The 17,291-nt window shown below is 31.6% G+C and overlaps 1 protein-coding gene across 1 annotated transcript in view; it reads left to right on the forward strand.

Annotated features, from left to right (window-relative positions):
- Positions 1 to 17,291, forward strand: part of ds (dachsous cadherin-related 1) — a 222,397-nt gene that overhangs the window by 71,270 nt on the left and 133,836 nt on the right. Inside the window, exon 4 of the mRNA XM_075369073.1 lies at positions 9,717 to 9,895. Coding sequence (XP_075225188.1) covers positions 9,717 to 9,895 — 179 coding nt within the window. The remainder of the gene's footprint in view (positions 1 to 9,716; positions 9,896 to 17,291) is intronic.

The following is a 17,291-nucleotide window of genomic DNA, read 5'->3' on the forward strand; positions in this document are numbered from 1 at the left end:
GGTAAAAGCTCATATTTTGTTTGTACAATCTCCGGCGAAACTTAGCTAAAAATTTGATAACGCTTTCTAAAAAGAAGCCCTCGCCCTTAGAAAAACTTGGTTTCTGCTTGTATTAACGTATATTTCGAAGATATGATCAAAGCAGCTGTAGGTGAAGGAAACGATCGGTTTGTATATATCAAGCGATCTCTATGATGACTTCCTCCATGGGAATGTTCCTTTGTATTTCATCTATAGAAGAAAATATTAAACTAAACAAACACTAACGGCTTTTATTTTTAGAGCTTTATGCTCTAAATACAACTTGAACAAAATCTAACGCATTTCAAATTATTTATATATATATATATATATGATTCTCTTTTCGCATTACAATTTTGAGCAAGAAAAACGCGATCAGATAATAAAGACAACTTTTTTTAATTCATAAAATTTAGAACGGTTGATTTTAGCCCAAATCGAAACTATAATAAGAATTACGCCCCGTTTTTTTAAATTTATTCTATATCTTTTTTTAATTCTTAAAAGAAATTTTAAGAATTATCCGATTTTAGATTCGGGTAATTTCCTCATATAAACCGCAAAAGTGTAGGAAAGTATGTATTTTTATAGTTCAAATATTTTTTTTTAATTTTTTGTCGAAAATTATGCAACCGATTTTCATACTGCAGAAATTTAACATTTAGTGTATCGCTTGAATTAAAGCTACTTTTAAATAATATCAGGATAAAACAAAGATGTTAATTTAAAAAATTATAATCTATTTTTTTTTTTTTTTTTTAGATAAGTTGCTGTGTGGCACATAAAATAGTCTTTCCTAAAAGTTATTAGCTTCCAATCCTTCTCAAGGTGAGGTGGGTTTCTTCGATAGATGAGGCGATTTTCATGTTTTTTCGTGGTTTGAAACATTCCTAGATGTCATCGAACACCTCTCGTCAAGATGTTCGTTACCTTTTGCTATTTTGTATAAGATCTCTTCAGCGGCCTCAAAACCCTTCAGTCTCATCTTTAGAAACAGAAAGAGGTTGCCTGGGGCGAAGTCTAATCAGTCAGGAGGGTACTGGATGGCTGTTGTACCGGTAGATGCAAATATTTTTTGAACCCCACAAGTGTCAGGGGGTGGGCACATTATCGTGATAAAGTGGTAGCAGAAATCCATTTTGCAGAGATGAGCCGCGTTTTGACCGTTCGCGACAGATTATGTCGGTAACCGTTCGGTAGGCCGATCTCGTCATTGTTATTCACTTTTGCAAGACAGCTTCACGCAATTTTGCTACGTTTTAAGGCGATTTCGAAGAAGGACGACTAGCACATTCGTCACCATCAAGACTTTTGTTCGTGTTTAAATGTTTGTTAATCTGTCGCTGTTAATGGATATTCGTTTTAATATCACCGAGGAATCGGATAAAAGATATAATTACACGTTAAAACTTACAAGAAACATAATTACATTTCGATATACTTGCACTCTAGCACTACCTAGCGCCATTTACGCGTAATACAACCGGTTCATGTACATTCAAATTTCGGGAACTTTCAGGTAGCGCGTAGAACATGAGATGTTAATGAAACTAAATGAGACGTCTGGTTTAATAGAATTTTCTTTAACGCCATTTATTTTTTGATGTACTATCTTTTTTCTTAATTTATACGTATCGCTCGTTCAAAAACTGTTTAGTTTCCTATTACTATTATTTATTTATTTTTTAATGTAAGTGACAATATTTATTATAATTTTAAAAAGGTAAATATTTCTAAAAAAAAAAAACGTTATTCATGTACACATGCGTACAATAGCTGTAAAAGAAAATATGGTGCTGTGTTTGTAAAACTTGATCGATGTTTTGTTACAACATTACAAATTGCTTGTATACATAGATATACGAGTATACGCCTAGAGAACTTTGATAGATATACTACGCATAGGCCGAATGTACACTATTCGTATATAATCTTTCATTTTTTTCCTTTTTATTTAAATTGCGAGAAAGACTTCATACAGATTGAAGGACAGTAAAGAAGATAATAAAACAACAATTACAATTACGATAATAATAATAATTAATGGGTGTGTAAGGATCCCCACGGTGTTGTGAAACATTACTTGCTGGTTTAGTGTACCCTCTAAGGCTAAGCGTCGTCCTTCTCTCGTCTCGCAAACGCTGAGATATTCCACAAGATTAGTCTCGGCCATATGTTGTTCTGTTACCGGATTAACGGCGTACATGTAATTGATCGTCACTTATGATAGAAATAAATGGAGATAAAGTGTTGTTGCAAAAAATTATACACAATTTTGTATCCCAGTATACCGTATATGATATGTCGTGTTCTAAATTGGATATAGGAAACTCTTTCTTATCCGCTTTTAAATTTTCTTATAATTCTTTTCCAATTTTATAGATAGGAACAACATATATGCACGCATATAACTTACAACAAAAAAAACAAATAATAAAAATGTATTAACTCGATTTTATATTTATTTGTTTGTTTAATTCTTTACTTTTTGGGAAATAAATATTGCGGTATTATACGTTTTACTTCGTAATTTTCCTAAACCTTCCTTCTCATCGTTTAAAAGGAGTTTTTTTTTAATTTTGTAATCGTTAAACATTAATAGATGAATTATTCAAAATATTAACCGTTTTTACTTTCCCGGCTCTATCGTTACGCTCTATAATATACGTTTATACAGGTACTATACTGTATAGTTATGCGGAGTACTGCGTAAGGGAAAGAATACTATTTGGGTCAAGTTTTTCATATACAAATCTTGACGTTTTACGACCGCTTCTATTCATAAAACGTAACTTTAGCTTTGAAAATTTCTTGAACGATTTATTTTGTTAGCCGTATCTCCCCGTCGAACAGAGACCGATTCGGTTGAAACTTGTCAATAATTTTTGTATGTGGATTATTGATACCGTTTAATTTTGGGTCAAAATTGGTCAACGGGCAGGGAGATGCAGTCCTTGTAGGGAACCGTTTTTCAAAGATTTATTCAACGGGTAGGTAATTTTTTCACATAATTTAATTATATAGCTAAGATACATTGCATTTTTGAGGCGTTTCGTCTTATTTAAACATTCGTAAAAAGGTCGTAGGTAAAAAGGACTTTTTTTTGTCGTTTCTGGGTTTATCCACATCCTTGTACTAATTAGATTATTCCATTACATCGGTATGTATTTTTGGTTACGTATTTGCTCAATCTTTTTCAGGGATGGAAAATAGTATGTCTTAATCTCGTTTGCTTTTTTCCTCATTTATCGTTTTGGTGTTGATATTTTGAGTATCCGATTTTTACTAAATTTTGTTCGAGTATTCTAAATACGGATGTCATTTAATTTCGGGTCACTGTTGGTCACCCGGAATGGGAATATGCTCCTACGATCGCTATGAGTCCCTTATATTTACGTACTATAATTTTTAATTAATTTTCCTCCTATGTCGAGGGCGAAACCCTAAATACCCGGAGTTCTCGACGTGTTTTACTAATAAATTATAATTTCTATGAAAACTATCAGAAATTATTGATAATTGATCTATTTTAAGTTTTCAACTTTTTTCTAAATAGTAAATTAAAAATCTATTTTTCCTTTTGCCCGATTGTTTTTCTCTAATTTATATTAATTAGCGTAACGTTCTTTTTGGAACTTTTTTATTTTCCCCTTACGTTAAAGTTTTTCCAAAATAGTTTAGTATTATCGGAAAATCTCTAAAATCAACAAAAATATTTTCCTTGATTTCATTCGATCATACATCCTTATTATGCGATAAGTAGTGTAGATTTATCAGTTATTACGCCCTTTATACAATTCCTTATCGTATTATAATATTCAAAAGGTTAGTCCCTTATCCTCTTCAAAAATGGACGGAGGATATTTTTTTTCGGTTTCTCATTTTTACCCCAGAATGTAGAAAAAATACTTATCGGTGAGTTTGTACATCACGGTTGTTTCAAGCAAGATTGAACAATCGTTGTACATCAAGGTTGTAACGTTGTACAAATCACGTATAATAATTTTTTTAAAGCCGTAATAGTAAATGAACAACATTAATTTTCATCGGCGTAGGAAAAATTTTACGGTAAACTTATTGGAAAGAAAGGTGGACGGTAGGAGTTAAAGAAGTAACATAATACTTGCCGTAAATTAAAAAAGATACAGAAGAATATTCGTATGAAAAAGTTAAGTGATCCGCTAAGGGAATCGTTTCCAATCGATAATAAAAAGATTTTTTTTTTGTCTTCAGTCATTTGACTGGTTTGATGCAGCTCTCCAAGATTCCCTATCTAGTGCTAGTCGTTTCATTTCAGTATACCCTCTACATCCTACATCCCCAACAATTTGTTTTACATACTCCAAACGTGGCCTTCCTACACAATTTTTCCCTTCTACCTCTCCTTCCAATATTAAAGCGACTATTCCAGGATGCCTTAGTATGTGGCCTATAAGTCTGTCTCTTCTTTTAACTATATTTTTCCAAATGCTTCTTTCTTCATCTATTTGCCGCGATACCTCTTCATTTGTCACTTTATCCACCCGTCTGATTTTTAACATTCTCCTATAGCACCGCATTTCAAAAGCTTCTAATCTTTTCTTCTCAGATACTCCGATCGTCCAAGTTTCACTTCCATATAAAGCGACACTCCAAACATACACTTTCAAAAATCTTTTCTGACATTTAAATTCATTTTTGATGTAAACAAATTATATTTCTTACTGAAGCCTCGTTTAGCTTGTGCTATTCGGCATTTTATATCGCTCCTGCTTCGTCCATCTTTAGTAATTTTACTTCCCAAATAACAAAATTCTTCTACCTCCATAATCTTTTCTCCTCCTATTTTCACATTCAGCGGTCCATCTTTGTTATTTCTACTACATTTCATTACTTTTGTTTTGTTCTTGTTTATTTTCACGCGATAGTTCTTGCGTAGGACTTCATCTATGCCGTTCTTTGTTTCTTCTAAATCCTTTTTACTCTCGGCTAGAATTACTATATCATCAGCAAATCGTAGCATCTTTATCTTTTCACCTTGTACTGTTACTCCGAGTCTAAATTGTTCTTTAACATCATTAACTGCTAGTTCCATGTAAAGATTAAAAAGTAACGGAGATAGGGAACATCCTTGTCGGACTCCCTTTCTTATTACGGCTTCTTTCTTATGTTCTTCAATTGTTATTGTTGCTGTTTGGTTCCTGTACATGTTAGCAATTGTTCTTCTATCTCTGTATTTGAACCCTATTTTTTTTTTAAATGCTGAACATTTTATTCCAATCTACGTTATCGAAAGCCTTTTCTAGGTCTATAAACGCCAAGTATGTCGGTTTGTTTTTCTTTAATCTTCCTTCTACTATTAATCTGAGGCCTAAAATTGCTTCCCTTGTCCCTATACTTTTCCTGAAACCAAATTGGTCTTCTCCTAACACTTCTTCCACTCTCCTCTCAATTCTTCTGTATAAAATTCTATAAAATATAGAATTTTATAGAATTTTTATATTCTATAAAATAAAAAGATATGAAAATTACAAGGGGAATCGTACTCCTTAAATCCTTCTCCCACCGACTTCCGCTTTACTGTCAATTCACGCATGCGTAGTCATTTTCGTCACCTTCTCGCCCGATCCCCTCCATCAGTATCGTTAGCTGTTACTTTATCATGCATATACTTACATAAATCAGAGCGACTGTTAAAATCGGGGTTAGGATTGGAAAGGGAAGAACGGATGGGTGGGGGCTACATTATTACATTGAGATAATTCTATTCGAGAAGCCGATCGGAGGTAATAAACTGACCGATCGGTACGACGTTGGTTCTTTAATATCGCACATTTTAGTCATAAAAGAACTAGTATTTAGAATTTTGTCATCTAGATAATATAACATTGTTGGAGTACCCGAAAAATACACCGTAACAAGTTACGTTGATACACATAAGAAACGAATAATCGACGGTGTTCTGCCTAACGTTTTTTATCGTCTGAAAAAATGAACTTTCTGTACAAGCCTTAACTAATTATTTTTTATAAGTTTATATTAATCACGTGTTTTAATCTTTTATCATTATAATACTGAATTATATTCGGTTTCCAATTAAGCGCTTAATATTTAGTCGTTTTTATTACAAATTTTCCTTTTCCGTACTGTAAGTTTATATTTTCCCAAGCAAATACTCGGAACACGATTTTCCGATCCGTTATCTTTTTCCAGATCCTCTTCTCCATTTTTAACATTCAAGTTTTTAACATTTTTAACATTCTCCTTCGGGTTTGTCCTTAAATCGAATTAAAAGTAATATACACTTAGCTTCATCGCGATTTAAGCAACATTCTATAAAAGGTGAAATTAAAAAAAAATAATAGTACTCCAAACACCATTTTAGAATGGGGTAGAAGAGGTATTGCGGCAAATAGATGAAGAAAGAAGCATTTGGAAAAATATAGTTAAAAGAAAAGACAGACTTATAGGCCACATACTAAGGCATCCTGGAATAGTCGCTTTAATATTGGAAGGACAGGTAGAAGGGAAAAATTGTGTAGGCAGGCCACGTTTGGAGTATGTAAAACAAATTGTTGGGGATGTAGGATGTAGAGGGTATACTGAAATGAAACGACTAGCACTAGATAGGGAATCTTGGAGAGCTGCATCAAACCCGTCAAATGACTGAAGACAAAAAAAAAGTGTTTTTCCCCGTTATACTTTTTAAATATATGTACTGGAAAAAACTAATTGTACATCTACTTACATACGTACAATTTAGTTGTTAATATTTGTCAGATTTGTATTAAAGTGATTTTAATTTGTTACACAATAAATAACGTTTTTCATAGTCTGCTAGATTTACCCGTATTAATTTATGATTTTATGTTTCCCCCACGCTTTGAGCAAATCTAACAGCGACATTCATTTATGTTGTTTTTTTTTTCTTTTAATAATGAAGCTCTTCGTGTAAGCTAACACCTAAGATTATGAAAATCTATGCTTCCTGAACCGGTTAATGGTCGGTATGTTTTCACGCTTGAATTTCTTTTATGCTATTATTTATTTTTACTTAGAATATTATTGAACGTTATTTTATTGTTTCTTATTTATCGGTTTATTCTTTATTTAATATTTTTTTATTACCTTAACGATAAAAACTCCACGGCTTCATCGGTTACCATAAAAAGTTGATATTAATATTTTATTTGTACGCAGCCAATTACAGCATCGATTTTATGCTTGTATGATTCTGCATTTTATAATTAAATGAAATACTCGCGTTACTGTATAGAAGTACGATTAACTAAAGTTAGTTATTTTTTACTTTGCCGGCGAATAAAGGGAACACCTCTTGAAATGGGATCGTTTTTTTTTTAATCTTAAAGTTTTACGGTCCAACTAGTTCATATAGACCAAAAAACGTATTTATGTATGTATGTAGCACTGCTTTCGGCCTTATATATCAGGACTGACCGAACCCGATTTTCTTCAAATTTAGCGTAAGTATTTCTACATATTTAATTTTTGTTATTGTGTTGAATTTTGTCGTCGATCGTATTAATTTTTTTTTTTCAAAATTTGTTAAGATAATAGAGGAACATTGCGATAAAACCGATTTCGATTTTGTTTTGGGGCATTTCAGAGAAATCTTTATTAAAGCAAATGTATTATAAATATCCACAAAGAATCTTTTTCAAAAATCAACCTACACCTCTTAAAATTATAATATATGCTTTTTTTAGTTTTTTCCTCGATCTCCCTTCGGTTGAAATATTTTTCAATGTTTTTCCCAAGTTTAACTTCATATAAAGAGCGATAAAGATATTTATATACAATTTCTTAAAATTATACATCCCCACCCGATCTAAAACCCAGAAAAGTTGTTTTGAAAATTTTCTTTTTCTTATTTTAGCCTTTATTGAAAGGGAGTGTTAATTTAGAGTATACATTACTTAAGCGGATTTGTTAAGTTTAACCAATGTATAAATATTTTTAGTAAAATGTTTACTAAGGTCTCTTATTTAAAAAAGTTTTTTGCATCTTTCTTTATCGCTTAGAGAACTTTTAAAATAAAAGTACTTTTGGAATCTGCATTATATTCCCAACTGAAAATGAAAAGCAAATTTTTTTCAAAAAGTTACGCTTTTTTCAGTATTTTTAAACGATTTTCTTTTAAATTGGTCCTTTTTTTTGGTAGGGATCACTTCTGTAAATAAGTTTTTCCTAGGTTTTCTTGAAAGAGTAAGAAAGCCCCTAAAATCAACCGTTTTTTCTTTTATTATTGAAAGATTTTGTATGAATTGATCGGCCATACAATACTTCGCCAGATTTTTTTTTTATAATGAAACATTCCATTCAGGTTTTACCTTCCGCTTTTTAAAGAGATTACAAACCGTTTCTATTTATATTAAAATTTGACACCCTGAAAAATGATTTATTTTAAAAGAAAACAAAAAAATACACATAAATTTATTTTCCGAACAGAATATTAAAATTTGTCAGGTTAATAACTTTGTTTATAAATAATTACGGAAAAAAAGAGAAATAACAATCTTTGTTTAAGAAAAACGAAAAATCAGGCCCTCCAAACGGTGAAGAATATTTTTCATCGCTTTATATATTGTTTTGTGTCTCCGTATTTTCCAAGGTAAAAGTTATATAAGTTAACGTTTAAAATATGTTTTTTTCTAATTTATTTAACTAAACCTATAAATTCTAACTTTTTTAAGAAAAAGACAATATTCCTGGAAACATAGTACCTTAAAAGATTACGACCCAAATAAATATCGTTTTAAATTAAATCGTAATAAATAACGTGGAAATATTTGATTTTTTTTGCCGTATATTGTTTAACGAGGTCGAACAACCCAAATCATGCGTAGTCGAAAAGAGAATAGTAAGGGCTATTCTATTCATCACTATATGCTTGTACGTCGACCGTATATTTGTATTTACCGGACTTATCGGTTGTATTCTCTCGTTCAGTTGTTTTGCGCATCTCAATTCGTTTTTATCGAACCGTAACGTATTACCCTTTAAGTTTTGTGTTTTTACATATTACTCGACAAAATTAATAAATCTCAGTTGAGGTGCTGGATGGGAACTACCTTCTCCACTGAACTACTTGCGAACTGTGCTACCGTTGTAGTATTATAACGTTTTTTCCCTGTTTAGCCTTCGGCAATCACCGTCAGAGGATGATGGGTGAGGTATTACTTCAGAGGATGAATGATGATGATACGTATTAGTGTAAGTGAAGTGTAGTGTTGTACGGTCTCAGGTCGCCCGTTTCTGAGATGTGTGGTTAATCGAAACCCAACCACCAAAAAACAACGATCTAGTACTCAGATCCGTAAAAAAGTCCGTATAAAACTGCCTTTACTAGGATTTGAACTTTGGAAATCTCGATTTCGAAATCGGTTGATTTGCAAAGACGCGTTCACCACTAGACCAACCCGGTGGGTTTGTAGTATTATAACTATTGAGCATCTGCGTGTTTATGCTTTCTAAACTTTGCCGGCTAATAATAAAAGATCTATGACAGTATCTTTGTGAATTCAATAATTTTCAAAATATTTCGTAATATTTATTTTTGTAAAAAAACAAAGACTGTAAAAACTTCAACGATTAAGCGACAACCGTATATTTATTTTATATTCGTACTTTAAAAATTACGTATTTATTAAAAGAGATGATTAATTTATTTATTAATTATATTTTGAATTTTTCAGGTTCACGAGGGGCGATAAAATATTCTATTTATTCTGGCGATCCTGATGGTTATTTCACAATCGATCCCGGTTCAGGATCTATACGAACCGCTTCGACTTTGGATCATGAAGCGCATCAGGTGGTACTTCTTAACGTTCAAGCTATGGATGGTAGTCCGCCTTCTTATGGACATACCCAGGTTAGTTTAATATTTTATATTAATATTTGCGTTTCCACTCAAATTCTACGATCGCTTTTGTAGACTAGATGAAACTAGAATAATAAACAGGTATTTAAATTTATTAAAAAAAATAAAACCGAAATAAGCCGGTTCAAAGAAATTGTAAAAGATTTAAAATTATTAAATATTTCCAAAGAAATAATTTTCGACGGACATCCTTTCAGAAAATTAGTGATCGAATACAAACTTCCAGAGAAACAGAAAAGGAAACATGACGAGTAGACTGAAGAAAAGAGGGCAAAGTTAAGAAAAAAAATGAAAAAATCTTGAAAAAAAAGGAAGTCAGGACTATGCACGCACGATCCTTAAGAGGTCCAATCGCAACGACCGAAAAATCAAATTCATTTATTCTGAAAAATAAATAAAAAATAGCTTACAGACTATTTGTTTTAAAACGCAACCCGATTTAAAGAAAAATAATGCGCTATATTTAATACGATTAGCTATAAATATTACAATTATTTGTTTATTTGTACAAAACAATATTGAGATCAAATATTTTTATCACAAATGTTTAAAGTGTCCACCGTTTTCACGATGCAAGCCTTCACCCTCTTTTCCATATTACCTACAACCTTTCGAAGCGTACCTCTTCCGATTTCTCGTAATTCTTGAGTTATGTTTGCTTTCAGTTTTTCGATGGTGTATGAATTATTTTCGAATACACACCTTTTAAATATCCCCAGAAAGAAAATCTGCAAGTGAAGGATCAGGGGCCCTAGCCGGCCATAAGACAGTCGATATTAATTTTACACCAAAGAAATTTCTGGAAAGGTCCAATGTTTCTCTTGCCGTGCGATATGCGGCCCCATCTTGTTGAAACCACGAATCTCTCGTTAATTCTAAATTTGCAGTAAATTGCGTTACGATTTCTCGGTAGAGGTCTGCATTAAGAGTGTTTTCAAAGAATACGGGATCGATTATTAATCTTCGCCTGGAAATTGCACACATTACACCGATTTTCTGTAGGTGTAAAGTCGTGAACGGATGATGTGAGGATTGTTATAGTTCCGGTGGGATCATTCCGACTATTAAAGTAAGCGTTCAAATGAAATCAAAATACATCTGTAAAACATTAATTATCCAACACTTTAAGTCTCTTTGGAGCGAACCGATTAAACCGTTGACAGTAGTACAGCCTACCGGCATAATCGACCAGCTGAAATTCACGCGACACAAAAATTCGGTAAGCCTTTAAATTAAGCAACCGGGTAGCTTTAAAAGCGCTATACAGATATATTCCTTTTTGTTGCGCAAGTTATCGTAATGATTTGTTGGATGATTTTAAAAAACTTACCCTAACATCTTCCAATGTTTCGTCATTAAATACTGAACGTTTTTCTCTGACTGCAAACAGAACCGGTCCCTATATATTTCTTTATCAAAGGAGGAGTTGAAAATTTTTTTGATACACTTTTACCCGGCAATTGCAATCGAAAAGTTTCTTGGCGCAAAATAAAAAATACAGATAACCAAAAATAACTAGTTGTTCCCAAAAAAGAAATAGAAAATTATATCAGCCGATTATAAAACAAGTAGGTGCTGCCCACTTCTTCATCCGAAATTATTTTATTAAGTTTTTTAAACTGGATTGCGTTTTGGAAGAAACACCCAATATTACTGATATAAACAGCGACAAGAAAACAGAAATAATGTTTGAAACAGATTTTTAAAAATCGCATGCATATTTCGATTGTTAAGTAATTAATGGATACATGGGAAATAGTAAAAATAAATAACGTACACGAAACAAAATAAACAAACTTTAAGTCCTGCAAACTATATTGTAAGCGAAATTTTTACTATCGACTTGGAATCTTCACGTTGTGAAGCATATATGCATATGAAGCATATTGAAGGACCTAAGTAACGCCTGGTTACTTAGGCGTTTAATTTGTAATAGGTTAGTTTTTCTAACAGCTGCTAAGTTCTTACTCGGTCGATTATACTGCATCTCTCTCTCTATTGTTATAAATTTCAAGTAATCGACGCTAGCGCTCTCTTATAATTATCACGAAAACTTTTATAACTCTTGTATAATTGAACGTTATATTATGGTTAAGCGGTTCGGATTCCGATTTGAGATGCTTAAAATTCGAGACCTGGCCGGACCGGTTATATTTTAACATTATCGGCTCTTCAATGTTGTATTTTAAGGATATTCTTAACAGGACAAAGCTGCCGATGAGTTCGATTTCATAAAATCTACTCTTGAAATTCGACGGACTTTCCAGGATATTATACAAATCAATCGGTTCTGTCCTGTTGTTAAATGCATCTGTTACACGTAAAAACGTTTATGAGTTTAAAAAGCGATTTGATATCGTGGTTCCCCAAATAAATACTATTTTTTTATGTAAAATAACTTTGGATAATTAAATTGAAAGAAATTTCCTATTAAAAGTATTGCATATTCATCACTAACTCGAATTGAAAGCGTGAACTCTGTTTTAAAAAAAAAATTCTTGTAATTTTATTTTATTTGTAGATTTTATTCTGTAAACGTTCTAACAAAGAGAAAAAAAAATTAAAGCTTATACTGTATTGAAATGTTATGTTCTTTGTTCACGCGGACTTGAAATGTACCGTACGTTTGGAGTCAGTCAGATTTAATATAAATATATTTGTTAGATATGAATGAAAGATTCCATGAAAAGATTTTTTGTCTATGTTTGTGTGTGTGTGTGTGTGTGTGTGTGTCGCGTATGTGCTTTGTGATACTCGGGTAGAATTAAACGGGTTCTTCTTCTATTTTGGTATCAAATAAGACTTTTTAATTGCGGTCGATTAATCTGCCATTGAAGGTCCTAAAGTTCTCACAGCGGGTCTTACCTACTTGTGATGTGTCTGTCATTGAATAACGCAGATTAATTGAATCGCATACATTTCTCTTTACTTCTTCAGTTATCTCGCATAATACACGCATTAATTCTCTATGCATGAACAACTTTTTTCTTTTCTACCCACCATCGCATTTTTTATAACTTTATACTGGTAATCTGTGAAAGTTTTTCTCTACTTAATATAATAAATTCCATCAAATATCTTTAGCTATTTTTTTATTTCTTCAATTTTTATCTAGAAATAATACGAATCTAAATATGCAACTACGCTTAAATTTTTCCTCTCTCTTTGTATATTAAACTGTCAATTTATTAATATTTTAAATGATTTATTTAACGGCTTACCGAGTTTTTATTTTATTTTTTGTAATATTATAAGATTTACACAGGCATTTAAATAATTATTAATCGTTGATGTAGTTTTATTTAGGTTTATAATTCATAATTTTCAATAATGAAAAAAATTAATTTTATTTTTAACAGTGACTTCATAAAGTCATCGTTATGAAAAGTGGATTGACCGCTCAGTCGCTATAATTTTTTACTATAAAAAAAACTAAAGAAATATTACACGGTGGAGTTTTTGAAAGAAGCTTTTATCCACCAGGTCTTCGTATTTTACAGACTAATGACTTTTACATTAACCAGATTAATATGTGATCGATGGAATATTATCATGTTTTGTTATTATTTTATAAAATTTTTGCCGGTCTAAAGAGTTGAGTAATTTTCTATCTGATCTCACCTCATCGCTGCGTTTTTTCCATTCAAGTAATCTTAATTTTTCATCTTCAACGTTTAAACAAAATTTTTCTTGTAAAAGAGATATTTTTATGAAGAAAATAATTTTTAAATATCGTACTTACACAGTATGATAAAGTATTTATTATTGTATCGACTTTTTTTTAAATATATTTTATTTTTAAACCGGTAAAATTTTATTATTGTTACGTAATTTTTTTCATCTTTTCTAATTTTCTGTCTTATATCTTCCCTTTTATTTTAACAATAAAAAAGTTCTATCCCGTAGTCTCCGCGCTCTTCGTTATCCTCATGATTGTGAGAATATTACTGACAAATAACAATTAAAGTATTCAGGCTTTATAGAAACCTGAAAAAGAAACTAAATTACGAAAGACAGAATAATACTAGCTACTGTAACTAAAGTACACACAACGACGAAAAATTTATAACTTATTTTTTTGCCTTGTAGGCAAAAATATAATAACGAAGTAAAACGTTTAATCTTTTTAATATTTTAACCTTCAAGGGAGATAGGATCTCGGTCTTTGGCTTAAAATCTTCTACGGTATAATACGAATGTATCCTGAAAATTCGAAAGCGATCGATCTGTTCGATCTTCGTGATTCTTCGAGATGAAATATATCTGAAAACCTTCTCACTTACGCCGAGAAATACGGGTAAAAATTTAGTTGCGATTTATCGGGTAGTTTTCTTGTTTATCTCGAACAAACAAAGACCCTCTTCGTCTTTATATAATAGTATACATTTTTTTTTTGTAATCTCAACGATCGATTAATTCATTTAACTTTAGGTAAAGCACAATCTGATCATCTTCGGTAACAAAATTAAGCTTTGGAAAACTACGTAATTGGCTCCGTTGGATGTTTCAATCTTCCTACAGTTTCCCAGTTTTTTTAATAAATTTAACGCAAAATGATTTTCCTATTCCTTTTTCGTATTTATTTCCGAATTAAATTTTTTTTGCTAGTAGAAATATATTTTGGATTGTAAAATACAACGGTGCTTTCCAAAAAAATTTGATCGGAAACGATAGATTATTTACATTTTTGAGTTCGAATTGCCCCATAACCGGACGCATTACGTCTGTATCGTTAAAGAAATAATTTATATATTTTTTTTTTTAGTAATTTTTTTTTTTTAGTAATTCTACAGGTATTCCGTCTATTCCAGAGCCTTTCTGCCATTTAAATCTTTTAATGCTCTCTTAAATTCAGATCTCAGTATTGTTTCTCCCATTTCATCCTCCTCAACTTCCTCTTCTTCCTCTATAACACCGTTTTCTAATTCATTTCCTCCGTATAACTCTTCAGTATATTCCACCCATCTATCGACTTTACCTTTCGTATTATATATTGGTGTACCATCTTTGTTTAACACATTATTAGATTTTAATTTATGTACCCCAAAATTTTCCTTAACTTTCCTGTATGCTCCGTCTATTTTACCAATGTTCATTTCTCTTTCCACTTCTGAACACTTTTCTTTAATCCACTCTTCTTTCACCATATAGACGTTAACAATCGTTGTCGGTTTAGGTTTTGATTTTATCCTTATTACAATGATTCTATCGCTATGCGTTTTGAAATACTCCACTCTCCTCCCTATCTTCTTGTTCATCACGAAACCTACTCCTTTTTTTTTCTTTTCCTGTTTAGCCTCCGGTAACTACCGTTTAGATAATACTTCAGAGGATGAATGAGGATGATATGTATGAGTGTAAATGAAGTGTAGTCTTGTACATTCTCAGTTCGACCATACCTGAGATGTGTGGTTAATTGAAACCCAACCACCAAAGAATCCACGATCGTATCCACGATCTAGTATTCAAGTCCGTGTAAAAATAGCTGGCTTTACTAGGACTTACGAAACCTACTCCTGCCTGCCCATTATTTGACGCCGAGTTAATTAGTCTAAAATCACCTGACCAAAAGTCGCCTTCCTCTTCCCACCGAACCTCACTAATTCCTACTATATCCACATTTGTCCTACCCATTTCCCTTTTTAAATTTTCTAGCCTACCAACCTTTTTCAAGCTTCTAACATTCCACGCTCCGACTCGTAGAATGTTATTTTTTAATTTTCTGGTGACCCCTTCCTTAGTAGTCCCCACCCGGAGATCCGAACGGGGGACTATTTTACCTCCGGAATATTTTACCAAGGAAGGCGCCTCCATTATTGCTATGTGAAAATGCAGAGAGCCACATTTTCTTGGATAATTTATATATCAAAATGTTTTTGCGTAGTACTGATTTTTAATATCATCTAACAAGTCAAAAGGTAAACGGAATTGTTCATCTAATTACTTGCGCTTATGTCGGATGTACTCTTATCCGACTAAGTCTTTATTTTATTCATAAATTTAAATAATGATAATTTATTTATCATTATCTTTGTACATCTTTGAAAATATATTAGGATGATTATCGAAAGGGAAATAAATATAACAGGTTTCTCTTTGCTTTATCGGTTCTTAAAAGCCATTTTTTTTACCGGTCTTGAATAAGATTTAAAAAGGGTGTTGTAAAGTTTCTTTGGTCGGATCGTTAAATGCTAAAAAATAATTGCAATTACATCTGCAAAAGCCGCCATTGATTTGATTTTTTTTAATGAGTTTATAAAAAAAAAAAAAAACAATATTAAATCCTTTTACAGTTAAGCCGGTTTACTTCAAAATTATATAAAGAAAATGTAAAAAATTAAAAATTTCACTGAAGATGAAAACTTAGGTGATATCAAGGATTAAAAAATAAATTTGAAATAGCTTTCGTAGTACAGTATCGGAAAAAAGGAACGGGGAAAATCGCTGGATTTCTTTTTTTCTATCCAGACTTCTTTAATAAGTAAGGTTTATGGGGAAGAGGAAAAAGCAGTAGTATTTTGAGGCTAGATTTTTTTTCAAATTTATTAGCTTGTTTATATTTGTATACTTTTTATTCCTCCAACCATCGACTTTAACAATTTGTAATTATTTGCCGTTTCTTTTTTCTAAGTAAAAAAATACATTTTAATCCTTATTTAATAAATAGGAGTAAATTTCTTAATTAAAAATATATAAATAAAAAAATAGGTAAATTCTATCGTCATATGATTAATTACTCTAGGTCGGTCTCGATATCATTTTCCTTTTCGATCTCTTCTATTATGTAAATACGTATAATTTTGAGTTTTCGATATTCCCTTTTACGGGTATCCGGCCTCTCTTTTTTGCGCCTTCTACTGATCTTTCAAATGAAATTTTAATCGGTTCTTTTCCTGTTATGTTATGTCCCTCCTAGTTAGCTTTCCTATTGTAAATCCTTCCGATTAAGATTCAGTTCTCGTTTACTCCCCTCATTACCTCTTTTTCTACTCGGTTTGTCCGTGCAATTATTCACCGGTTTCTTCCTTGTCCACATTTTAAAATGCCTCCAGCCTTTTCTTTTCCAGTTTAATTAGTGTCCATGTCTCACATCCGTACAAATCAAACACTCCAAACATAAAATTTCAACAACGTTTTTTTCAAGTTTTAAATACACAATAACAGTTTATATCTAATTGATATTTCTAATATCAATTAGAAGTTGATATTCTAAGGTTTGCTTTTATGATCTTCTGTTAAACATCTTATCCAAATACCAGTACCGTTTTATTATTCGTTTTTTTTCTTTTTAATAGACATTCAATGACGTATTACTTTTGGTTTTGTAGCGATTATTTTTACTTTGTATTCTGTCATAATTTTTTTCTAATCTTGAAATTATCTATCG

The sequence above is a fragment of the Lycorma delicatula genome, chromosome 6, assembly GCF_047948215.1.
Source record: "Lycorma delicatula isolate Av1 chromosome 6, ASM4794821v1, whole genome shotgun sequence".
Classification (NCBI taxonomy): Eukaryota; Metazoa; Arthropoda; class Insecta; order Hemiptera; family Fulgoridae; genus Lycorma; species Lycorma delicatula.